Below are 26,320 nucleotides of genomic sequence, written 5' to 3'. Positions count from 1 at the left end.
TTAAAATTAAGGGCACCAGTTTAATTCATAGCCCAATGTCCCCTCTCTCACTTGGTACTAGTACTATGTGAAAATATATCCCCTCCCTCCCTGTCATATCCCCAGAAGTAATGCAGCTTCAATACAAAAAATTATTCGCACACATTACCTGAACTTGGACTACTAGTTCTAGAATCAGAATCAGACCTAATAACATAATTCTTTCTCGTAGTGGTACCAACTCTGCGTGGCCGTATCAGAGAGGGTGATGAGTCTGGTGTGTCCAGACATATTTTAGTTTTTAGAACTGGGCTTCGCTCCTATAAATGTTATTGTTCTATGCACTGTCGATGATTTTGTGAAGTGTGAAAATAGTAACAATAATGGTATTACTATTTATGAAAACTTTCGTCTTGGTATTTTTAAAGCACTTTCCATTTTTCAGGTGTGACGTAAACACATCCAGAATGACTTATAGGTCTTGAATACAGCTCTAATTATGTCAGGCTATTATTTTTTTTTGAAATAGTGAATTAGGCCTAATAAAAAAAACTTAAAAAGAATCAGTCTAATTTAAGTGGGCGATTGAGAATGAAAACACCTAGTTAAATGGGGATTTTAAAATAAGTAAAAACACTCATGACTCATATGAAAGTTATTAAGTAAATTGATTTTTAAGTACATAGATCAATTGCCTTGTCTTTAGGGACTTGTTTATCTCTCACTTTTTTCTTTGGTTTCTTGCTTGTGTCACTTTCAGATTCTGAGGATTTTTCTCTATTAGGTTTCCTTCTTCCACTTTTCTTGTCTTTAATTTTGTCTGCCAATGACATTTTTGGTGAACTTAATAAAAAGAACAGTTAGATGGTTCAAACAAGTTTTATAAGAGAGGAAATGTAATCACTGAATAAAACTTGTGCTCATTAAAGCATCATGTCTTTTTATTTATAACCAACTGAAGATTGTTTTTAACATGAAACACTGTGTATTGGACTTATTCAAATAAAAATAACATGTTTAATTAAACTGTGTTGATTACTCTATATTGAAATACCAATGGACAATTACAGATAACAATAGAAATAAATGAAAAATTGGCTCCCAACTTTCTTAAATGTAAATTATAGTTTTGTATGATGCAAAAAAAGCTGTTATGGCTTATAACATACTAGCGGCTTCGCCCCTAGGGGACAGTATAGGCACTTGAGGAGGGGGGAGTTTAATCAAAAAAACAATTTAAAATAAATAAATGGGGGGGGGGGGAAAGGGGTGGAATTTTTTGGAGGGGTGTGGTACACTCCCCTAAAATAGTTATAAACCTTCCCGGGACCTATAGAAGCTACCCTGTTAAGGAGAACCCGATCGGTTCAGCGGTTAGCGAGATCCTTCGGTAAAAACAAACAAACAAACAAACAGATAGACATTGTTCTACTTTGTATTACAGATTGTAGCGCATCTAGGCCTTCTAGACAAAGATTGTCAATCAAAGAGTTTGTTGTTTGCTGAAGTTGGGTTGTTTGTGTCATCAAGAGACCTTGTGTCAAGGATGGGATGCTTAATAAACATACACAACATTAAGATACTTCAATAACATTTCATACTTGTGCCCTCGAAAAAGCATATACTCTAAAGGCACTCTAATAGCAATATACAATTCTGTTGGACGTATTAAGCAAGTAAGTGTGGTATATGGTCACTTATAGAGATAATACGCATCTAAAATCTTACCTGGAATAATCAGTGCCGCTGCTATTGCTGGATTCCAGCAGGTCAACCTCATCATCAGGAACAATAAAGTCATCATCCGCTTCATAATCATTCTTTCGGTTGACGGATTTTTCTACACCTTTTCAATATTATTCATCATATTTTATTTTCTTTTTAATCATCAAGTCCCCAAATTAGGGTAAAAACTGGCCAATAAGTTGAAGACAAACGATTTTGAATTCTAATTTAATAAACTTGCATGAAAAGCATTTACAACAAGATGAAATGAATTGCCTTTTTTGAGGGTTGTCAAATATCTGTCAAAATTATCTTCTTCGTCATCTGAGGAAATAACAATATGTTGTGCTTCTCTATACATCTCTTTCCGCACAGACATCTGCAAAAACAAGGAAGTAAATATTCATGAAAGCCAAAGTCAAACAAACGAACATTAACGAATACATAATGTCAGCTCTTTAAATATTAATGGAAACTCTTGACAAAGGTTCTGTGTAAGTCTGTCAAAACTGAAAATAATTGAAATAAAGTTGGTTTAAAATGAACCTACTTAATCTTAAGACTTGATTATAGACACTTCGTTTAAAACATTGTGCTTTATCTTTCGGACGAAATATCAAGTTAATAGAATGATGTTCTTATGATAACATTTGACATTGATGCAAGAATCATTTACACTTTAACAGAGAAAAATATTCCTTTGTAGTCCGAAAAAACTTAGAAAAGTTCATACTAGGAAACCAAATGGTAATGACTCAAGAGTTGCTACGCCTTCCAGATAATATTTTATCTTTACAGGAATCTCAAAATGTTAATATAAAGTGAACCAACCTCGCTTTGAGTTGAAGGAGTGCCTCTAATCTCCCGCTCAATGGTTGACGTCCAAGCTCTAACTGCGTCAACAGAGTTATCAATCGTACGATTATCGCCAGGAATTGGTTTGGCAGATTTATTGCTGGATTTGGGCTTGGCGGATTTTTCTGTTTTGTTGGTGGTCTTTTTGCCAGATTTTTTACTCGATGTCATTGTTGTTTTAATTGTTGTAGATGTAGTACCTGGTTCCTTGAACCTAGTCACTGAAAAATTACATAAGGGGGGGTTTTTTAATGCAACCATCTCGTAATCAATGTATAAATTGCACTTAGAATTCGAATTTCGATCTGAAATTTTGCATGAGTAATCCTTGGGAGGTCTATTTTCCCTAAATCTAATAAAAAGTTGGAAAAATAACGGCTAACAGCTGGCGGCTCAGCAGTTTAGCCATTTTTTGGGCTATTTTCAATGCAAATCATCACGAAACCTATCTCCACATAATACTATTTTCTGCTCCAAAATGTTTTCAAACGGTTCTAGCCAATAGTTGCTGGTACTAGAAATCTAAAAATGTTGTTTTTGTATCATTTCACATGATTTAAAGCAAAAATATGTTTCAAAAAGTTGATTCCTACGTAATTTATGACAGATTTGCCCTAAAAATAGCCAAAAAAAAACGGCTAAACGGCTGAGCCGTTAGCCGTTACTTTTTCAACTTTTTTTGTTCGATTTAGGGAAAATAGACCTACCAAGGATTACTCATGCAGAATTTTAGATCGAAATTCGAATTCTAAGTGCCATTTATACATTGATTACGAGATGGTTGCATTAAAACCCCCCCCCCTTTTTTATTAACAATGGCATATCATAAAGTAAACCTTGTAAGTCGCTATTAGTATAAATCAGATTCAAAATATTATTCGAATTCTACTTTACAGCATTTCCAATAATAGGTAAGTACGAAAAAATAAATCAATTTAAAGTGATTATCTAGAGAAGCCAAAGCATGATCCGCTTGTTATTGAATGCGATACTCTAACACACACGGATATTAGGTTAAGTAACATCCAACAGACAACCAACCCTTTGATTATACGACCTTTGTTTAGAAGTCCTAACTGTACATGGTAATAGGTTGCGCCTGTTTAAGGAATTCCCCCTACTCATACAATTAGTATCAGACATAGCAGTAGTAGGTACCATTTTAACGTCTAGTATGAAACAGTGTTGACTAGACTCGAACCCGATATCTCCTTGAGATGAAGCATGCCCACTATCATTTACACTTATTCAGTGGGTGGTCTCTTTTAATCAATAACCAAACAATATAATTACAAGAAGACAGACAAAAACACAAACAAAAATTGCTTTCTTTATAAATATTTCAAAATACAATACTAAAAACTAAATATTTGTCTAACCTGACACGTCAACGCTGTCATTCCCATAGACAAAATTGCCTCCAAACGTGGACTCAACTGTAGCATTGCTATTGCACAAATCTGCCAAAGGAATCATATTTTCCCCCGTCACATCCATCTTATCGATATTTCCACTACCACTTGATGTTACAGTTTTAGAATTATCCTGGCTTGAAGATAGAGTGTTTGTAGCCTTAAAATTTTGTCGCCATTTTGTAAGATCATCTGGCTGACTTGGAACTTTATCCTCGCCACTATTGGCTGATAAGAAGGGGCTAGAATTTGAACTGGAACCTTCAATAACTTTTCTATTTTTATCATTTATCATAAATTCACTATTCTCATTTCCATTGATATCATCACTATAAATTTCTGGAGATAATTCTCCTTTACTAGTTCTATCACTAAGAACTCCTTGGGAAAAACCAGCCTTGCTAGTTCTTTCACTTAATATATCTTCTGAAACCCCTGCCTTACTTGTTCTATCACTCATTCTGTCCTCTGAAAGATTAGACTTTTCAATCCCACTAGCCTCAAAACAACCAGAATTTCTATTATTAATATCAAAACCATGCACAAAATCTTCACTGGAAGCTCTGTTACTCATTTTTCCCGCATTTAGTTCATCACAACTAGAAAGTCCTGCCTTGCTGGTCCTGTCACTGCTACCAATGCCCCCAGATCTAGCATATATTTCATCTGAATGAATACCATAGCTATCAACTGAATATCTGTTAGAGAGGCCACCTTTGCTGGTCAGCTCGCCTGATGATAAACCATAGCTATCCACTGATGGTCTGTTGGATAAGCCACCTTTACTGGTTAGCTCTCCTGATGATAAACCATAACTATCAACTGAAGGTCTAGTAGAGAGCCCAGCCTTGCTAGTCCTATTACTACCATCACTAGTGAAAGCAAAGCTTGCACTAGTTCTCTCACTTCCACCTGAGTATCCACGCCCTGATGACAATCCTGCTTTACTAGTACGTTCACTGCTTAACATTTCACTAGATGAGGATACTCTATTCACATTCTTTGTCTGTACAACTTGAACTATTGGCTCACATTCAATAGCATCCATATCATTCTCAGAAAGATCTTCTGTAATGTCAGCAGCTGATGGTATTTGATGCTGATAGTCGTCACAGCCAAGTTTGCTTGTTCTTTGGTTTGTAGTAATGGTTGATGATTTACTGGTCATGGTTGTTTTCATTACTCCAGAAGGTTCTGTACTTATGGTTTGGCTAGATACCTTAATTAGAATACAACTTTATTTTTGTTTGTCTGTTTGTTTGTACCGAAGGATCTCGCTAACAGCAAAACCGATTGAGTTCTCCTTAACAGGGTAGCTTCTCATAGGTCCCGTGAAGATTTATAACTATTTTGGGGGAGGGTACCACCACCAAGTCACAAAAAAAATCGAAATTAAAAAAAAAATATTTAAGAGACTTGAACGAAACATAAAGAGGTATCGTAGAGACTTGAACAAAAAAAAAACATTTAAAGTGCCACTAGATGCCTCTAGGGGGCGTAGCCGCAAGTAAGAATTATAGTAATAAAATGCCACCCCCCCCCCCCCCCCCATTTGGTAGTCATGTCTTCATTTCTATATCCTTTAGTGTCTTAATTAACAAAAATTATCAAATTATGTACCTATGTAGCTTTAAAGAAAAAGAGTAATAAACTGTTATTCATAAGAAGTTTTACTACTAAAATACAAAGGGTAATAGAAAGATAAAGCAAACCTGCTGTAGAGTTCTAGAACTGTCACTTGAGCTGACCGAACTCAGCCAGCTTGATATACGGTCAATCTTCGACTCGGACAATAGACCTACAAATAAAATAGTCAATTTGATTAAATCTTTTTCGTTTTTTGGCTGAAACAATATTTTCACCAAAATACAATATAAAATGAGGACTTTTAAGTTCATTTTTAATATTACCTTTAGATTGCAAAGCATTTCTTTTTGATACTGAAGTCGGTGGAGGGGTATCCAATTCATCATCTGACCTTATAACTTTGCATTCAGTGTTCTGTGAGTTGCGTGGCGGTGTTTCCATCTCATCATCTGATCTGATTATTTTAGATTTTGTAGCACTACCCCTCACTCGACTTTGTTGGTATTTCAGTCTTCTATAAAAGGAGTGATTCAAATTAATTCTCAACATGATTATTGACATATATCTGAAGAAATTACAATAGGTAAGTACAAGGTAGATTATTAGCAGCTACGCCACAAAAGGCGTCCAAAGGCTCTTGAGGGAATTTGATCATTTTTTCTCTATTATGTTTTTAAATATTTTTTTATTTTTTTTATGGGGGAGAATTATCTTGGGAAGGTGGAGGTACCCTACCTAAAAATAGTTACAATCCTTCCCTTGTATGAGAAGCTACTTTGTAAAGGTTCAGCGATTAGCTAGATCCTTCTGTGCAGACAAACAAGATATCACGTTACTTTTATACTAGGGTAACAGCGAAATAAATCTTATGCAAATCTAAGCTGCTAATTTTTGCAAGACAACATAAACATAAACTGGGGTGTGTATTCTGCAAAAGATACATTTTTTTTCATGCTCAATATTTTTTCTTCTATATTTCATTAAATACATTACAAATATGGCTCAATTTACTTTTTATTTTTTCCAACCCCCACATATTTTTATTTTTCCCCAAAACTTAGCAGGGGATCCCATGCAGAATACACACACTTGTTCATAATTGAAAGTTTTATTTCTTTTTGATGATTCTTTTGATATTTTTAATATTTTGATCTCCTCCCTGTTGACATTATTTAGAATAGGCGCGCTGCTATCTGTCTCTTCATCTGTGTCTGTGCTACTTCCTGGTAACGTCAGTGTTTAAACAAAACATAATAAAAACAGCAATGAAAACCATAATTCAGATTACAAAGATTTTTTTTATATATAATATGGCTTAAGAAAAGAGCAAGACGATTTGACGATAATACAATCTAAATATGCAGATATTGTCATAGGGACATATGGATACCAATAAAATAGAAAAAGGTAAAGTTGTTTTTAATATTTATCCAGTTTTAAATAAACATTCCTGCTGCTAAAATCTTCTTGCCCCTAACCGGAGTATCAAGATTATATCTCTTGGCAGATAATAATAAGTTTGTCTTCTTTGTTGTACCTTAATAAAGAATAACTGCTTATAGAATTGCTTCGTTCCCACTGACTCACTTTTCGAAGGGGGCGAGATAGCAGGACACGCGAGAAAAGAGTGAAAAGGGAGTTACAGCACTTAACAGTTCCTTTATAAGTCACAATGTAGAAGCGCAATTATCGCTGTAAACCACCTAAAAATTTTATTTACATTTCTCGATGAATTATACAATTTAGTATCAATTAAGACAAATTTTTCATTTTTTCACTTTTACCCAGATAATACTTGAAAGAACACTTACTTGCTTGTTTAGTTTTCATTGGAGAATTTGTTGGCGTTTTCTCCTGATCACTCACAATGTTCTGGTGGTGGACAGATTGAAGCACAATACCTGCAAACATTTTCAGTTTTAATATCTTTATGTTTATCGGATGCAAATGAATCATTGTAACAATCTCCCCCACTTCCCGCCCAACAGTCTTAAGAAATTAAGATTTTTGCAGGGAAAAAAATTAATCTTGTGCAGAATATACATTAAACACTAAGAGATATAAGTTTTCCGGAATTTTAATGTAGGGAGTAGATTTGAAATCTGCATCAAATTTTAAGGATTTTTTATAAAATTCGTTTTTTGTAAAATTCTTTATCTAAAAGCGAAAATACATTTTAAGTTAATTAATTTTGACCAATAGGATAGGTGGATTTTAAACTACCTGCGCTCTAATTGGTTGAATGATGTACGACATCCAATCAGAGCGCAGATTTTTTAAATCCACCAATCACAGATGCCAAAATTAATTAACTTAATTTGTATTTCCGCTTTTAGATAAAGAATTATACAAAAAACGAATTTTATAAAAAATCCTTAAAATTTGATGCAGATTTCAAATCTACTCCCTACATTACAATTCCGGAAAACTTATATCTCTTATTAAACACATCTGTATATTTTCAAACAAAGTACACACACCATGTCTAAGAGATATAAAAATATGTGTTTTATAGAAGTATAATATCAGGAGTATCATGATACTTTGCCATACTGTTGGTATAATACCAGGAGTATCATGATACTGTGCCATACTGCACTGTTGGTATAATACCTGGCGTAGCATGATACTGTGCCATACTGTTGGAATCAGATTCACTTAGCACAAGACGCAAAGAAGAAGCTTGGGTTTCTCCATAAAGGGACCTAAAAAAAGAAGCTGGTTTGCATTTACATTTTTTCTATTATCTAATCAATATTTTTTTAGAGGTGAATTAGAATATAAACTACTTTTATGAAACCAATATTTTAAGAATCATACAATTGAAGAGAAGTTAAAGGTATATTCCAATAGGCAAAAAAGTATGGTACATGCACTAATTTTCCTAATATTTGATTATAAGATTTAATTTTTTACCTGGCTTGACTAGCAACACTTTGTCCAGATTTGGCAGCTTCCTCTACTTTATCATTCGTCTTGCTACCGTCCTAAATTAACATAAAACTTTTAAAATGAAAAGTTATTCTTTTTAAATAACAGGACATATGTAGTGAAGTACAATAACAATAGAAAATCAAAATAGGAATATTTGTGACATATTAACCAAATGAATGTTTGCTATAGTGGAAATGACGCGACAGTAAAACGAAGTAAAACAGGTTAATTATAACTTTGCTACAAATAAATACATTTTGTCACCTGAATGCTGGCATTGTCATCACACGAGTAGAAATCAGTTTCGTCCTCGGTGATGAGCTCATCACCAAGCAACTTATCCTCGTCCTCTGTAATCTCTACTAGGTTGGTCGCGTGACTCACTGATTTACCCCTAAATAGTAGAAGATAGTATCACAAGTAAGCAAAGAAAAAAAAAGATAAGATTAGTTTTAAACTGGTGCCCTAAGATTGTAAAAAGTATAGACATACAAGCGCCAAAGAACAGCTATAAATTATTTTATGAAACCTACATGCTATAGAAATTGAAAATCCGAAGAAAAAAGATTAATAATATAAAATAATTGTAAAATTTTCGATGAAAAAGCCGCTAGTATTTATGTAATAACGCATCCTAGCAAAGGCCCATAGGCCCCCATAAAAAAATTGTTACACAAAAACACAAACAGAAAAGTTTTCGAAGGCCCAAGGGCCATACATATGCCAAGAAGAATTACAAATATTTTTAATTAGTGTAAGAAGTAGAAAACATACACCATTTGTTTAAGAAGGATAGACTATAGTTATAGAGAAGCTGCGATTATAAAAAGTTAAGGTACGGTTAAAACTAAATTTTAATACCTGCCCTTATTAGTTCTTGGAGTAGGGCTTCGTTTGCTGGAGGGTTTAATCGCAGGTGGAATGGGCACTTGGAATTCAGGGCCAACATCGGAATCCCTGCAAAAATATTAAAGACTATTGGGCAGGTATTTTTGAAGGGTTAGAGCTTTTGTTTTACTTCTAGTAGAAAATCCCTCCAATTCTAATTGACAGTCAGTAAAAAGGGGGGGGGGGCGAAAGTGACTTGAAACCAAAACTAAAAGTCAACAAAGGAACTCAACTAAAAAAAGAGTTACAGGTCTGAGATTTTGCATGGCAGTTGCTTTATAGGGGTAAAATATGGAACTGTGAAGAAACGGCGGCGCAACCGCCGAAAACCGCCGTTTCCCCCCGAAATATTTTTTTTTGCCTTTTCTCGGCGGTTTTCGGCGGTTGCGACGCCGTTTCTTCACAGTTCCATATTGTACCCCTATAAAGCAACTGCCAAGCAAAATGTCAGACCTGTAACTCTTTTTTTAGTTGAGTTCCTTTGACTTTTAGTTTTGGTTTCAAAAAGTGTCACTTTCGCCCCCCCCCCCCCCCTTTACAGAGAAAAGGTAATTTTTTTGTAGCTTTTAATGAAAGAAAATGTTTTTTTTATCTTATTTTGATTAGATTAGCTTACATTTCATTGCTTGTAACTAGTTGTTTCACCCCTAGCCTCTTGGTGAGAGCAGGGGAAGTTTTGGAAAATAGCCTAAAACTATTCCAAGATATCTATAAAACTTCTCGGAAAACAACAATCCCTTCGGATCTGTAATTTCGGAGATATTTAGCATCAGACAAAAACAAATAATACTATTTTTTATCATAGGATGAATGTTGTAATCCTTTTTCTATAAGGTATACCTGGTATATATATTGATAAATATTGATGGGTTACCCCCTTCCCTTCATTGAGCGAATCCCGTAGAAGATACAGGTGAAGCGTTTTTGTTAATTATAACATTAAGGGGAGGCTAGGGGGGGAGTTTGTACACTTTAAGGAAATGAAAATTCAGTATCAAATTTTGCCCTGGACGTGTGAGCTTGTTTTTATAGTTATCAACCTAATTCTTTTTGTAAACTCTCTTATATGATTGGATCTACCTATAAAACTTTGAAATTTTAATTTTGGGACTTTCCTTCTAGGGGCTAGTGGGGCAAAAGACCCCTCCAAACACTAAAATTTTAAGCACTGAACTTACTTTTTTAAGATATCGAGCTGATTTTTTTATAGGAAACTATTTTCACATAACTTAAATAAGTAGAAACTACAGATTTTATTTACGCACTATCCTTCTCGGGGCTTTTGGGGGGGCTTTTGCCCCACTAGCCCCTAGAAGGAAAGTCCCAAAATTTAATTTTCAAAGTGTTAGAGGTAGATCCAATCATATAAGAGAGTTTACAACCCCCCCCCCCCCTCTTAGTAATACTATCTAATTGTATATCAAAATAAAAAATATTGTACCTTGTGTTAAATGCAATACTTGCTTTCCTAAGAATTGGTTCACTGTCATCTTCGCTGTCTGTTTCTAAAATAAAACATGTGTTGTCGTTGTGTAAAGAATCTGCGCTGCGAAGCACAAACACTGCCCTATACAATAAGTATAAAAAGGGGGGACGGGGCCCCGCGGGGGTCTACTTAGATATCCCGTAAAACGAAGTATTTATAGCACATTTAGAAACATCTTATACGTTTAAAAATTCGTATATATTTTCCTTTAAGTAGGAAGCTAAATTAGTATAAATATCAAAATTTTTTTATTTCTATTCTTTATTTCTTTTTTAAGTTAAAAAAAAACATGGGAGAATATATTTACACCTCCTCATCAAAAGAAATTCAAGAAGCTGGGGGTTAAAACAAGTGTAGTGTGTACTAACTACTGTGTAAAGTTTATTATTAGGTGAAAGATCGGAAAAAAAAACTTAATAGGTAGGTAATAGATCTTAATGATAAAATTTTACCTGGAACTGTAATATTTCCAGCAAGGATGGTAGAATCTCGCCTTGGAGGCCGGCGGGATATCGATGTTAGGCTTGTTGCTTCTAATATAGAAATATACTTTTAAAAATGATTAACATCCCCAATGATTGACTAAATTACCCCTTCTATAGATTAAAATTATTAGTTGAAAAGTTTAGACAATCATTTGGATGAACAAACCAACTAATATTCAATAAAATGATGATAAAAACCATTGTATTATAATATGTAATATTACCTTCCTCCCGTTTTCTATCCCTATTTGATTATATTTTAGCCAGGGTTTCGGATCCGGATCTGGATCCTGATCCGCAAGGATCCGCATATTTTCGAGTCCAAGGATCCGGATCCTTGGACTCAAAAAAATGCGGAAAAAATGGAAAAATCTACCTAAATTTATATAAAATCTCAGACATTCTCTTGATGAGAGCCAATCTTTAAGGTTTAAGGTAAGACTTGAAAATTAAAAGTATTTTTGACTTCGAATTAAGAATAAATATTTTTTGAAAGGTTTGGTGATTTTATTTTTATTGTCAAGGATCCGGAATCGGATCCGGTAGGATCCGGATCCGCACTGACCAAATTTTGAGGATCCGGATCCGCAAAAAATCAATGCGGATCCGAAACCCTGATTTTAGCAATAACAGTTCTACTCCTTTATAATGAGAACATTATTAATCTTACTTGACACATCTAAATTTTCATTATCATTTTCTTCCTCCGAAGATTCATTGACAATAATTCTGTTCACTTTAGGCACAGAATTATCTGGCTGAGGAGATTCGGCCTGAAAAAAAAAAAATTACCAAAGAAATAATTCCACCCATCTAAATAAAACTTTGTTTCAAACGACTTCATGTTCAGACGACATTCATTTAGTCTTATAAGGAGTCCCATAGAGTAGTGGTGAGCATACTACGCTCTGGTTGGAAAAGACAGAGTTCAAGTCCCTACATTGGACTTTGAACTTGGTTGACAAATGCTCTCGGAATTTGTCGAATTGTAATCACGCAATATTTCCATGTGATGTCCTGAAATTGTAAAGAGGGAGATTTGTAGGAAGTTAAGATTTTAATTATCCTTTCACTCATCAATGCCCCTTATTCACATGGGGCCATTAATTATGGTGGCCTAATGTGATACACCTAACAGAACTCTTAAAAAAAACCTTTAGTAGCTTCAATGCGAATTGGGGGTCAGCTTGTAATGTAGATTAGAGAAAGTTATTGCAAAACTTTGCATCAGTGTATTTCACAGCCCGATGTCCTGTACCCTCATTTTTTCAATAAATAACGTTTTTATGTTCTATAATTGAACATTTTTTTGCTAGCTGTTGCGCCAGTAATGTTACACAAAACAATCCTTAATAAAAAAATCAAAAGTTGACGTTGTACAACACAACTTACCTTTCTAGCTTCCCGAACTAACTTTTTATATTTTGAAGAAAGTTTACTGGGCGTAGGTCTGTTAGCGCTCATTTTTAAATACTTCCAACATAATCTGAAATAATACATCAAATATTTATCAATAATGTTTTAATTTCATAAAAATGGTTGGTACTGATAATAGATATCATAAAATATTGTTAAAAAAGTCAAATAATACAATTTTCATGATCTTTATTTAATTCCAAAAATATTTTGAGTCTATAACGACCTATAGAAACTTTATCTGATTTTCAAAATAATGCCAATAGAAATTATTCATAAATGTTGTTAAGCGTAATTATAAAACTAGTTTGGTTAAAATACTCTGAGACTAAAATTGCACATCCCTTTCAATAAGGAAGTGAAAAGGTTATTTGTACATTATCATTTGTAAAACTAAGTATAAGCTAAAAAATGCGCAATAAATGTATGATGTTATTATAGAGCACCAGCGCTGTATAGCCCCTGGAATATCCTGTCGAGTGACACGGTAGCATACCCGTTGCTCCTGCTGAACTTGTGCTCCACCAACTCTTTGATCTCGTCGTAGGCGTTCGAGCTGTTGTGGCATGCCGACATCTTGTTCCTATAAAAATGCAAGGATAATCCTTAGATAAAAGTAACAGGATGTCTTTGTGTCTGTCTGTATTAAGTCTCACTAACCACTGGTCCGATATGGTTTTCCTTCACAGTAAAGCTTCTTAGAGTTTTAGGGAAAGTAATAATTTTCACCCTCACAAAAAAATAACCCCCCTCAATTTTTTTTTATTATTAGGTATTAATGCTAAAATTTCGAAAATAATCTACATCTAATATCTTTTAAAGTCCGTTTTTTAATTGCGTAAACTACGCACGCACCTGACAAAAGTTAGCTCATCTTGATTGAGCTTAGCCTGAGCCTTGCGAATATCAAAGAGGTGCAGGACATACTGTATCTGTGTGTACAGCTGGCTGTCAGAATACTCGCTGTACATGATTGCCTTCCTACACGTCGGGCACACGGGGAAGGCGCGCTGGAATTGCAACGGAAGCTGTCGGGTACGACCTATAAAAAAAATAAATACAAAAGAGGTAATCTTAGGAATGTATCTCAACTTATCGTCCATTGTCTCATTCCTCAAGGTTTGAAGAAAAAAAGCTAGTGACTAGTCATTAGTGAGAGTTGAATCAAATAGAAACTGCTTTATAGGCATTCAATTAGTAGTACAAATATGCTATCTTGAACTGATTGATTACTTCTAGATATTCAAACACAATATTTCGTTTAAAAATTATAATAGACAAAGATCGTAGTTTATATTTAATCACATAAGATATAATACGAGCGACGAAATTTCAAACACTAGAATTTCCCCAAGCAACGTTTTGAGTTAGAATACCTGTACATCCTGGGTCCTCACAGACCAACCAACCAGCATAATATTTCTTTATACACTCCCGCAAGTGCTTTGTTATTTGATTCATTATCAAGCTTTTCCTGTTGCCCTTAATATAAAAACAAAGAATTAAATTTCACCCTGTGATTGTAACAAAGGATAATTCCTTTTAATTAATCTTCATTCCTTATCCTCTTCCAATATGTAATTTGCAGCTATAATTGACAGACATATTATTCTATTCTTATATTTCTGGGTTATAAAGAATAACTTAGTTTAAAGTCGTCTTTCTTAGTTGTAAAAATTCAACATTAAGATAAAATAAATTTAGATACCTCCAAAGGATAACCACCACAGGACTTAGGTCTGGGGCAAACTAAAAGTGCAGGAGCAATATTTTTGCCATCACCCTTACAGGGGGCATCCAGTAGAACTTCATCCCCGCAGCTGCACTGCAGGGTCAATGGTGTGCAGGCTAAGAACTTGTCTTCCTCCCTGACCTCTGCATCTTCCTGTGCCTCTACAGGCGCCCTGGATTTGTACTGGCTAGGGTCCAAGCCCAAACAGGCGGCCACACGAGCACTGTCCATGCCGTCAATTGGATCACACAATCTAAATTAATTGATAGTAGATCCAGTGTTACTATTCATCAGAGTTAAAAAAAAAGGTACCTAGTGGGTTTTTTTCTAATTTTTTGGGGTTTTAGTGTTTTTTTTTTGATTAAAAAAAAAATATCGATAAATATTACCTACATATTTTAAGTGTATGTACAAGCTTTTATTTTCATCAAAATTCAATAATTCATATTTACAATCTTTCTTTTGCTGTACTTCTTTTTTATATATAAAATCTTCCTTTTAAGTTTTAAAATGTACCTAGTTATTCAGAATTTTTTTTTTTTTTTTTTTGAACCATCCCTTGGAAAATGATAATGTTTTACCTTGACACAACAGGATGAAGTTGCTGGGCCAAATAGTATTGGGTGTCAATCTTTAATGTGGTTGATTCTTTCACCTAAATAAAAGTTCAAATAATCTAAGATTATCATATTTCTTTTTTTTATTTTTAAAGTGTTCCATCAATTGTGACTTCTTACAATTTATCTATACACTTGTCTTTCAATCATACCTCATCAACATGGTAAGCCCTCTGTGTAGCAGCAAGACCACTACCATCATCACAAATAATATAGGCCACAGTATCACCAGCTTTCAACTTCTTACCACCAGAACTATTCAATCTCATGGCAACCTAATTAGGAAATATAAAATATGAAGATTTTTTTCAGGGGCGACAACGCACCTATTTTGTCCTAATCTGGGATGCAGAGATAGGACAATGTGCGATAAATTACTTTTCCTTCATTTATGGTGGTAGCTCATATTTCTTAAGTTATTACATAGATTAAAATTATCTAAAAAAAAGCAAGAGTGGAAATTACCTGTACGTGAGGCAGAGACTTCTTATCAGGATAATCTGAAGGATCTTTAGTAAGACTCTTTGTAATAGCAAGATCTTTTAAAGCAACTTTTCCATCTAGGAGAGCGGTACGCAGTCCCTAGAAAAAAATATTATTAAAAGCTTTTCTATGTGTAGGAACGGTCTTACGTGATATAATTATCCTTTATCTTTTATTGATGAAGATCAAACAATAAGGAAGAGAAGCTTCGGTATATTTAATCTATAACATTTACATAATACATGATGAAATATTCAATATTTCGATCAATATAGATATGAAATTGATATAGTAACGATTCCTTCGTTTTATAAACTAGCGCAGCAATAATTTGAATGAAAACTAAGTCAATATTTGTTTACCTCAAGATGTTCTTGTATCTGTGAGAGCCTGAGATCCTCAGATTTGTCTGTCATAATGATATCAATGATGGCTTTACCAGCATCTGCAGCAAACTGACTCCAGTCACGACGCACAATATCCAAACCTTGAAATTCACATGTATAGTTCTGTATCTTACACACGGACGGGCAAACAGACAGACATTTCGAATTATACAGCGCTAGGATATCTCCACCCACAAAAATATGAAAACACTTACTAACAAAAAAATGAGGACTGGGGTAATCCTTAAAGAATATGGCCGAAACCACTAATATGATAAATAACATCTATAAATTACTTATATTCTATATATATTTTCAGGTCTGTATATTCTACAAAATTGACCCTGCTAAGGGAGGGTAAAAAATAAAATTATGTTGGGGGGGGGGGGGGGGGGGAATGGAAAAATTAAGAGAAATTATAACATTTTTTGTCCATTTTTCTCCCCTTCTTGGTGAAAAATAATGTGTGGGATGGGGGATAATATAAATAAAATAAAGAGTTCTGAAATTTTTCTCCATTTCCCCCCCATTCCTTGCTTGAAAAAAAACAGGAAGGGAAAAAACTAAACATTTTGCAGCAGGGGAAAAAAATTAATCTTGTGCAGAATATACACTCCTAAATATTTAATCCTAAGTACCTTTAAGTTCGGTTTTCTGGATCATATTTCCTTCCTTGTCCTTCTCCAGAGTGACTGCGGCGTATTTCTTTTTCTTCAGCAGAAGCATGTACCTCAACATTGATTCAAGTAAAATAATGTTTCATTTTAACAGATTTACGCAGGAATCTTAAAGTATAAGACAATTGACACCCCAAATATATGAAAATTACTACTTCTGTAGATTAAAATCATTGATTGAAGAGTTTGGACATTGCTCGTTTTTAACAATCAATCAAGTTTTTTAAAGTACTTTAAGTACAAAAGCCAACAAATTAAGTGAATAAATTACAGTCAAATACCACCCCCCCCCCCCCCCCCCCCAAGTGAATATTACTTATATCATATATGATTGTTTTAAAACATGCATGAATATTGTATAATCCGCAGATGTGAAGCTTACCTGAAAACTCCGTCAATATCAAGTTCTAAAAGCTTGTACATCTTATTTACAGTCTGCTTGATGTCACGTCCAAGCCTAAAAAAAAAGATAGTTACAACACTTGAAAATTTACATCTGTAGAAAGGTTTCCCTCAATGTCTCATTTGCATTTATTCCCATTTCGTGAATCGTGATAACATGAATAAAAGTTTAAATGAAACTATATATATGCTGTTGCTGGTAGTGTCCATTGCTAACATTTTCGTATAAAATAACAGAGTTATAAACTTAAGTTTTTAAGTATTTAAGTTTACGCTGCGCTCGTCATAAAAAATTTACAAACCTGTACACTTCTTCAAAATCATGAGAGTTAGTGTTGACCATAACAGAGTCAGTGTCACCATAAATGACATCAAGATTCATCTTCTGAATAAGATCTTTAGTTTGTAGCAGAATTTCTCTGCCCTTGCTTGTCACCATAGCAGCAAGATGCTTGGCGTAAAACCTAAAACGTACAATACTAACATTAGGAAATAAGTAAATGAAAATCATTAGGGGATTGGACATGGAACTGATAATAATCCAGAGTTTGTAAACACATTAACTCATTCGTTGCCTTAAACAAAATAATTGGTTGGATCAAACTTTTCCAATTGTTTTAATCTAAAGAGAATAGGTATGACCACATCAATTTTATTTATATTAAACCCCCTATTGCGGGAAAAATTTAAAAAATTTTATTTTCTAAGATAAATAAAAAAAATGAAAATCTTACCTAGAGAAGCTGAAACCAAGACAACCATACATAGAATTAGCCGTCAACTTCAAGGCCAACTGTCGGATGTTCAACTGTTGTCTCTGTGCCTCATTCATATTATCCTTCTTCAGCATATCTTTCACTGACCTCCTGGAGTCGACTAGCTTCTTAATCTGAGTTGGCAGGATACCCGCAGAGGTTGTCGGCTCTGGCAGGTCGGGCAGCACAAGATCCCCTTCACCATCCTTCTTAAACTTACGGTCAACTGTTGTAAAACAGATGTTATACTCTTGGATAATTGAAGGATATAAAGAGTTGAAGTCGAGCAACAAAATGAAAGTATCATAAAAACCTTTCTTAGGATCTAACACAAGACCACCGGCATATGCTGCCTTTTTACGTTTGCTGACCGCCTGATTATCATTATCCTCGTCGTCGCCGACATCGGCGGCAGCCTTCTTCTTGGCACCGCCATATTGTTTATCAGGAACAATATAGCCTTGGTTGGTGAAGGCGTGTAACAGCAAGTATTCAATTCGCTCCGCCCTACCACCTCGTAATGTTCTTGACATGACTGTTCCAACAATTTGGGATATTTGATGGGCTAAGGGTAGTGCGTTTAGTTCTAGGACAATGCGCATAGTTTGATCAGCATCACGCATACATAACATTATACATTGTTTAAGGCTCTCCGAGCTTAGATAAGATTTGCGTATAGCATCGGGGGTTAAAATTGGACGCTGGTCAGCTTCGCCTTCGCGCAATACTTTTTCTACAAGAGCTCCGAGTTCATAACTTTTACACCTAATAAGTTCTTTAGCAGAAATGTTTAGATCACAAACAAGTCTTCCAACTGTCGCATCTTTGCTGGCGTGCTTCAGATTAGGATGGTTTGACCGACGCAGCCGCCCTAGGCGAGACCAGTGCGCTATTTTATTAACCATCATTCTATGCACCAGTACCTCTAGATCAAAGCTAAGAATATCATGGCCAATAATGACGTCAGGATCATATTTTTGAATTTTGGTCAGAAAACAACTCAAGAGCTCTCGCTCAGTTCCTGCCTTTTCTATTTTGGTAATGTTATTCTCGTTTGGATTACTGCCAACTTTTGCCCAATCATACGGCCAGGCCTCGTCGTGTGGCTTGGTGACCATGCAGAAATGTGTGTCGAATGGCTCCTTGTTAGTCTTGTCTACACTGAAGTTTGTGTTGAGGAGACAGCCAATCATAGCGATTTCGTTCTGGTGATTCTTGGGATTTAAGGTTGTTCCTGGAATAATAAATTCCTATTAAAATAACTTGCTTAATCAAACTGTATTATATATAGTAGTAAACTGTATGTGTATGTCCCAAAAGCCACCGTAAACGAAAAAAAACAACAGAAAATGGAAGATTATATTCTAGTCTAAAGTTTGAACATTAATCCTTTTATAACAGTAATAGTATGTGTCTGTCTGTACCAACGGATCTCTGTAACCACTGAACCGATATGGTTCTTCTTTACCATGTAGCTTCGCATAATGATAGGTCATGGGAAGGTTTATAACTATTTTGGGTGGGGATACCACCACTCCCCCCCCCCCAAGAGAAAAAACCATTAGATAAAAACCACACCAATTTTTATACCCTTTTCTTTTTTAAACTAAAATAAAAAACGAGGAAAGAGTTGAATTTGACCCCATCTTAAGTGCCCCAAGATGCCTTTTGGAGCAAAGCCGCTAGTGAAATATATATATTTGAATCTATAAAAAAAAGAGAGATGAAATGGAAGAAAGAGAAAGTGTTACTAACACAGTCCAGAGAGGGACAAAGAAAATTTATTCCCGTTACAACTCGTCATATCCCTAGTAACAATCGTTAACTAAGCAAGGCGTAGATTTTGGCCTGCCTTCGTAAAGGTAGCCCTACAATTTTTCTCATTTTAAAAGTGCTATATGTTGAAGGGTTATTTAAAAAACATAATAAAAAGAAAGACCGACAAGATAAGACACACAAACTTACAAAAGTAGCTTGGCATTTAAAAATTAAATTACCTATTTTCATAGTCATAACACAAAGTGGAGGAATATCATCTGTGATTTCAGCTGGGATAACATTATAAGGATCATTTGCTACCGCCTCCAATTTACACCACGATGTTGGGGGACTATGCGGGGCTGCATTCTTAATGTACAGCCATCCAGGACCTTTCAGCTTCTGTTCCAATAAAAAGAATTCTAAAGAGGTTTGAGGTGTGCCAAACACACGACTAAATGTTTCTCCTTTCAAATCAGAGGGAAGGGCTGGATATTCAGAAGAATATAAAACTTCTAGATATTGTCCATGGTCAGGTATGTTGGTGTGCTCAAAAGCATAAGATTTTTCAACCGGACGACATTTGTGTTCTAAGATTTTATAACGTTTGGCAATCTTATTGTTAAACTCATTGTACATATCCATAGGAGACACCTCTTTATCACCAGGTTGTGGCTCTCCTGTTTTAGAATCAGCAAACACATCTCTCTTGGCAAGGTAAATCCGCCTTGGGATATTTTTAACCGTCACACAGCACGAGACAAATGCATTGGCGGACGCAATCCAAACTTTGCCAAAGAGCCAGATTGTTCCAGGATGTTTAATTGGATCCTCAGATGCGTCAAACCAATACATTTTCAAAACTTCTTCGTTAGAAACCTCTCCATTATCTGGATTTTTTACGTCAGCTTTTATTAGAGGAAACTTGGATGCATCAATGTTGACATCTTTAGCTGTGACAGACTGGTCCATGTTAGTCATTCTCCATCCAGTCACTTGGCCTTTGCTTTTCTCCTGTTTTGTCTCCATGAAGCCTCTGTTGTCCTTTTCCACCTCTTCAGCAATTTCAACCTATTCAGATTTTCTTCCTATTAATCATGTTTTAGGTTTTATTTATATTTTTCATAACAACCTGGATAACATACGTTAGTAATATTGCGAAGCACATAAAAAGGGTATTCAAAAATACAAAGTAAGTTATAAAGATTTACAGAGATCAATATCTTTTTTAAAATCAAGAAACCTTTCAGATGTTTAATACATGTTCAGGGGTGTATATTCTGCAAAATCATTTTTTCCCCTGCTGCAAAAAAAATTTCCCCTCCTGGTTTTTTTTCCAACAAGGAAGGGGAAAAATGGAATTTTTTTCTCAGAACTCTTTATTTTATTCATATTATCCCCACTCCCAAACATTATTTTAGTTTTTTTCACCAAACAGGGGAGGAAAATGTAAAAAATATGTTTTAATTTCTCCTAATTTTACACCCCCCCCCCCCCCAACAACAACATATTTTTTTTACTTCCCCCCCCCCCCCCTTAGCAGGGTCAATTTTGTAGAATATACACCCCAGTACATGTAAAAAGTTTAAATTTTCGTAGCGTGACTTACAGACAAACGGACAAAATAAATCATATACTGGATACTCAGTATATGGATTCATCGCAAAAAAAATTAGAATAGCAGTAGAGAAAATCGCTTTTCTCCTATTGGCCTTACGGACTGACGGACAGACAAATGGACGGACAGCTACAAAACAGGTGAAGAGAGGACATAAGAAAATTATTGATAATCTTTTTAGCATCTTATTCAAGCCGGCGAATAGTTGCATCACAGCCCCTAATCTATAACTGATTTTCCACCCTTTGAATGCCAAACCTTTGCCTGGAAGTCCTTTCTGTGTATGGTAATGAGTAAGTAGCGCCTGTTAATTGTAGGGATGGCAATACGTCAAATTTTTGGACCGGATTCGGATTCTTACAAGAATCCGTTAAAAAAAGTCGGATTTCCGCGGATTCCGGATTTTTTTTTTTTTGGCGGATTCCGTATTCTAGCAATATTTTAAAAGGCTTTTTTTAAATTAAAAATTTAGGAGCTACATATGTCCTAAAAACTAATGTTCTTGGTGTTCTCTATAATTCACTTCCGAGAATCGAACCAGATTTTAAAAGATATTATATATAATGATGATAATCTTTGCCTTCAAAAAGGCGGAGTTGAAAGAAAAAAATCAAGACGCTAATTAAAGTTTAGCCTACCAATTAAGAATCCTAATCGGCTATTAAAAAACGGATTCCGGATTCGGATTCCAAAATTGGCTAAAAATTGGGCGGATTCCGGATCCCGGATTCGGATTGCCAACCCTAGTTAATTGGTTAATAAAGGGGGGTGGCGGATGTGTCACTTTTTGAAACCAAAAGTAAAACGTGCATGATCTCAGCCCATAAAAGAGTTACAGCTCTAAAATTCGGCACAACAGTTGCTTTTGTGGAGAATAATATGGAACTGTGAAGAAACGGCGGCAGAATCGCCGCTCCCTCCGAACAACGCCGTTTTCCGCCGAATTTTTTCTGCCTTTTCTCGCCAGAATAGACAATTTTTAATCATCTGAGATAAACTTTATTTTTTCATAAATATTTTCACTTGACACTTACTATTTTTTTAATATTGACATGTTTGAAATATAACAAGAGTCACGTGAAAATATAAGGGAAATTTTTATGAGAAAAAAAGTTTATCTTAAATGATAAAGAACTGTTTAATTTGGTGAAAAAAGGCAAAAAAAAATCGTTTCTGCACAGTTCCATATCGTTCTCCATAAAAGCAACTGCTGTGCCGAATTTTAGAGCTGTAACTCTTTCATGGCTGAGATCATGCACGTTTTACTTTTGGTTTCAAAAAGTGGCACATCCGCCTCCCCCCTTTCTTTTGATTGCAATTTCAATACCAGTCATAGCAAGAATCATTTAATTTTGATCTGGGCAATGATGACATATAGTGAAAAGATTAAATAACTAAAGAAGACTATTCTACCTTTTCTTCCTCTTCTTCTTGACTTTGATCAGCATTAGCAAAATCAGGATCGTCATCCATATCATCGATATTCATTTCATCTTCAAATTCTTCCTAAAACATTGACACTTTTGTTTTACAGGGTAGATAGGTATATGTATTCATAGAAGTAAGCTATTCAGATCTTTACATTTTTAATGATTTTAGGTAAAAAATGAATTATTATTCGTGTATTGTCTACTTGAAAATCGTGCTTTCGCTAGAGCAGAATATACTAATACTCTCATATATAAAATTCATGGAAATGCTCCTTAAAAAAGTCACCTGAGACTCGAACTCGTCAATTTGTTGACTAGGCGTGATATCCAGATCTTGTGATTCCTCCAGCCTGGCTTTGGCCGCAGGTGCTGCTGAACTGGTCTTTACAACTTTCTTTATACCTGTTGACTTTTTCATAAATGGGTTGCGCTCTACAAAAGTAAATTGTTAAATTTTATATTCTTTTCTAATAAATTCAAGAATATAGAAAATATTTTTTTTTACAAGGCGCACTAGAAAGATAAGCATTAACATTATTTAATCTTTAAAAAACTTTAAAATAAAAAGATTTTTACTTTTTTGGAACATTTTAGAAAAACATTGAAAATACAATCTTCATGAGAATCGCTAAAACTTCATAGTACGTGTAAAAATGTTATTATTTCCACTACTATCAAAAAACATTACCGCAATGTTCTATACTGATATATTGATTTTTATTAATACATATTTAAATTGATAAATATTGTGGTCATATATTAACAATCTCTTTCCTAAGTCAGTGTGATGGGGAACCGGTTTTTGGCTTTTTGGTGCAAGTTTCTTTAAAACTTGTTTAGGTTTGTGCTCTAAAGCTCCTAGCATGTTTTTAAGGTCTTCGTCATCCTGTTTAACAATTCAATGTTTAATCATGTGTTTCAAAATTGATTTTTTTGGGGCAAGTAAGGATGCTTGTTACATAGATAGTTTTTTTAGTGTAAGTGCTAAAAATAAGAATTACGAAATTTGGCCCCTTCATAACAAAACAAATGTTAATATATTAAACAATGAATAATTTCCTCTAAGTTAATTTCTTCTTCTTTTTTCTTTTTTGAAGGCATATTAAGGAGCATGTTCTTGATATTTTTACTTTTCTCCTCCTTTTCTTTTTTCTCTTCCTGTTTCTTTCCAGGTTTTTTGGACTTGCTGCTAGAACCACTTGGATACACTTCATCCTAAGGAAAATAAATTTTGAACAATTTTAAAAATATAGGTATACAAATTACGATTTTGATAAAAAATTGCTGGAAAATATGTTTATCTTTTTAATTCGACATTATGTCCTAAACGGAATAAGATAGCTATATTAAAAAAATTTTACCTCGTCGTCATCAAAGATCTCTCTGCCATCCTCAACATACCCACCATCATCATCCACAATCCAGGCACTGTCTCTCTTCTTTTGAACCTAATCAAGGTGGGAAAATTTTTAAAATTCCTAAATTTACGATTGGAACTGGGTATCCTTTACATAGTACGAACAATGTCATCAAATAGAAGAGTCTAAAATCTTCTTCAAATGTTTTAGTAATAAAAATATATTAATAGCTAGATGACCTCTTCAGCGTATTCGTCATCATTGAGCATAACGTAAACATCTTTCTCCTCCTTCATCTCATAGTTAAATTTCTTTCCTTTGGCCTTTGCTTCCTAAAATAACAGTTTAATATATATTATATATACAGGGTGCGGCACATAAATCGAGACATTTTGTAATTTTTAAAGAAATGAACATAAAATCGTCAATTTTAACGATTTTATTGAATTTTAAAAACTGGGAAGCAAAATAGGTATATGACTAGTAGATTATTCAATAAAATCGCCGCCAGCCTCAATCACCGCCTCTACCGGCCATCTCAACCGCCGGCAGGTCCAGGTCAAAATGTACCTGTCCAAGCTGGCGTAGTTCTCCTTGATAGTGGCAATGAGGGAGGTCTTTGTGGTATGGGCACGTATATTGGTGCATGCTTCAAAGTAGCCCTAGACCCAAAAGTCCATTGAATTAAGATCGGGCTGCTGGGAGGCCACATTTCCTTAGGAACATGAGTAACCGCCAAATTGACAAAATCCATGTTTTTGCTCTCATTTGGGCTAGGATTTAGCTACAGTGGACTTTAAGTACTCAAAATGCTTGTCTCGATGAGCTTAAGACACACAAAAAATTTTGGGTCAAATTTCCAACTCCTTCCCTGTCGGGCCTTACTGTTTGTGATTTCTTAAGGCTCAAAATCTTGAAAAATCGACCTCATTTGGGATAGGATTGGGCTAAAATGGATTTAAACACGGCAAATGTGTGTCTCAATGAGCCTAAGACACCCACAAAATTTGGGGTCAAGATTCCAACTCCTTCCCTGTCGGACCCTACGTTTTGTGATTTTGCGCATTAAACCACCGGCGCAATTGGAATCTGCCTTGTTGAACATATGCGCGGCCAGCTCGGCGTACACGTCTATCTTCGTCCAAAGATTTTTTTGTGCTAAAAGGTCATTACCTAAGCTTTCTATAGTGGGGTCAAACGTCCTTATTGGTCAAGTAGTTTTCGCGCCATGGCCGTTTAAAAAATGTCTCGATTTATGTGCCGCACCCTGTATTTCCTATGGAATTCTTGTCTTATAGAGTATTCACATAAAATCTGTCTTATTAAATTGCGTTTTGTAAAGTTGTAGGTAGTCAATACAGATTTGTAAAGTTTAGGTATATTACTAAGCTGCGCTCTTTGCATTTGAAGGTAATGCAATGTTTGAAAACGAGAAGGTGAGAGAAAAATAGCATAAAACCATCCTAGGGCCGAGAACATACATACTAAGTTTTGATAAATTTGAGAAATGATCGGGTTAGTGAGATCATTCACAGATAAAATACCAAGGCCATAAATAAATTCAATTAATATGCGGACCTTATATTTTTTGAGGGCGGCGAATCTTCCAAACTTATCAGATTTTTCTCTGCGGGATCTTGTGGCCGCCAGAGTGGGCGGAAGCGCCTCCCCAGTTCCCTCATCGTCACTCATCTTGGATTAAAATTACTTATTGTCTAAATAAAACTTCTGTGTGACAAATTTCTATGGAAAAAAACTTATCATATAATAGGTAAACGTACATAATATAAAAATGAGCGTTTTATGTACAAAAACCTTATAAATGAAGCTTTGCACACGAACATTAACAACGCAGTTAATATCAATCATATTTAGAATTTTTTGGAATACAAATTCCGTATAAATGTACCAAACATTACTTTTAAAAAGGGTACTTAAGACCATATTTGTAATCTTCATATAAAAAAAATATTTAGAGCAAATATAAAACTTTAATCTATTTTAACAAGCCTTTAAAAAAATTATAAAATAAATCATAATTGACGTCCAGACGGACCATGTAGAAAATTTCTCTCCAACATCATTTATAATTGATTCACGAAAAACTTTAAATTCTATAATTTAGTTGCTTCTCTCTTAACCTTAAGGGTCGGGATGAATCATTAAAATAGCCTAAAACCACCCAACGATATCATAAAGCTTCTCTGGACGGTACAGGCTATTCGGAACAGCAATTTCCGAGATCTTGAGCTTTAGACAAATATATCTAGATACTTTCATTAGTTGTAGTTTAAGGATGTCAATATTTTCGGGCCTTGGCTCTGTTTTGAAATTGGC

The 26,320-nt window shown here is 34.8% G+C and overlaps 2 protein-coding genes across 2 annotated transcripts in view; both read right to left on the bottom strand.

The window, feature by feature from the left end:
* The window catches only part of LOC145311702 (uncharacterized), a 17,546-nt gene extending 4,675 nt beyond the window's left edge, over positions 1-12,871 (bottom strand). Inside the window, exons 1-19 of the mRNA XM_080150671.1 lie at positions 12,744-12,871; positions 12,022-12,124; positions 11,319-11,399; positions 10,822-10,885; positions 9,354-9,449; positions 8,757-8,886; positions 8,475-8,545; positions 8,172-8,263; positions 7,370-7,459; positions 7,005-7,095; positions 6,720-6,777; positions 5,882-6,074; positions 5,684-5,769; positions 3,939-5,190; positions 2,536-2,780; positions 1,981-2,083; positions 1,708-1,825; positions 675-822; positions 149-299 (exon numbers count right to left, since the gene is read on the bottom strand). Coding sequence (XP_080006797.1) covers positions 149-299; positions 675-822; positions 1,708-1,825; positions 1,981-2,083; positions 2,536-2,780; positions 3,939-5,190; positions 5,684-5,769; positions 5,882-6,074; positions 6,720-6,777; positions 7,005-7,095; positions 7,370-7,459; positions 8,172-8,263; positions 8,475-8,545; positions 8,757-8,886; positions 9,354-9,449; positions 10,822-10,885; positions 11,319-11,399; positions 12,022-12,124; positions 12,744-12,851 — 3,280 coding nt within the window. The 5' untranslated portion in view covers positions 12,852-12,871. The remainder of the gene's footprint in view (positions 1-148; positions 300-674; positions 823-1,707; positions 1,826-1,980; positions 2,084-2,535; positions 2,781-3,938; positions 5,191-5,683; positions 5,770-5,881; positions 6,075-6,719; positions 6,778-7,004; positions 7,096-7,369; positions 7,460-8,171; positions 8,264-8,474; positions 8,546-8,756; positions 8,887-9,353; positions 9,450-10,821; positions 10,886-11,318; positions 11,400-12,021; positions 12,125-12,743) is intronic.
* PolA1 (DNA polymerase alpha catalytic subunit) lies at positions 12,837-26,320 on the bottom strand. The gene is made up of 20 exons (XM_080150670.1): positions 25,562-26,320; positions 24,223-24,315; positions 23,987-24,073; positions 23,687-23,840; positions 23,403-23,513; positions 22,912-23,060; positions 22,609-22,701; positions 19,817-20,648; positions 17,799-19,053; positions 17,367-17,528; positions 17,045-17,119; positions 16,624-16,715; positions 15,962-16,086; positions 15,582-15,698; positions 15,269-15,391; positions 15,081-15,154; positions 14,476-14,752; positions 14,144-14,249; positions 13,623-13,809; positions 12,837-13,350 (listed from the first exon to the last, which is right to left on the bottom strand). The coding sequence occupies exons 1-20, from the start codon at positions 25,673-25,675 to the stop codon at positions 13,203-13,205; spliced, it is 4,374 nt and encodes a 1,457-aa protein (XP_080006796.1). The 5' UTR covers positions 25,676-26,320; the 3' UTR covers positions 12,837-13,202.

Source organism: Acartia tonsa, chromosome 2 (genome assembly GCF_053477335.1).
Source record: "Acartia tonsa isolate MP-2025a chromosome 2, ASM5347733v1, whole genome shotgun sequence".
NCBI classification, from domain to species: domain Eukaryota; kingdom Metazoa; phylum Arthropoda; class Copepoda; order Calanoida; family Acartiidae; genus Acartia; species Acartia tonsa.
The sequence above is the reverse complement of the archived record's forward strand: the minus strand, read 5'-3'. Positions and strand labels throughout refer to the sequence as shown.

Excerpts from the sequence above, each read along its gene's own strand:
- PolA1 (XM_080150670.1), bottom strand. The coding sequence starts at position 25,675 with ATGAGTGACGATGAGGGAACTGGGGAGGCGCTTCCGCCCACTCTGGCG. Across the intron at positions 16,087-16,623 it reads CCAGAAAACCGAACTTAAAG|GTTTGGATATTGTGCGTCGT; the intron begins GTACTTAGGATT and ends GTGAATTTCAAG. Across the intron at positions 15,392-15,581 it reads AGTCTCTGCCTCACGTACAG|GTTGCCATGAGATTGAATAG; the intron begins GTAATTTCCACT and ends TTTCCTAATTAG.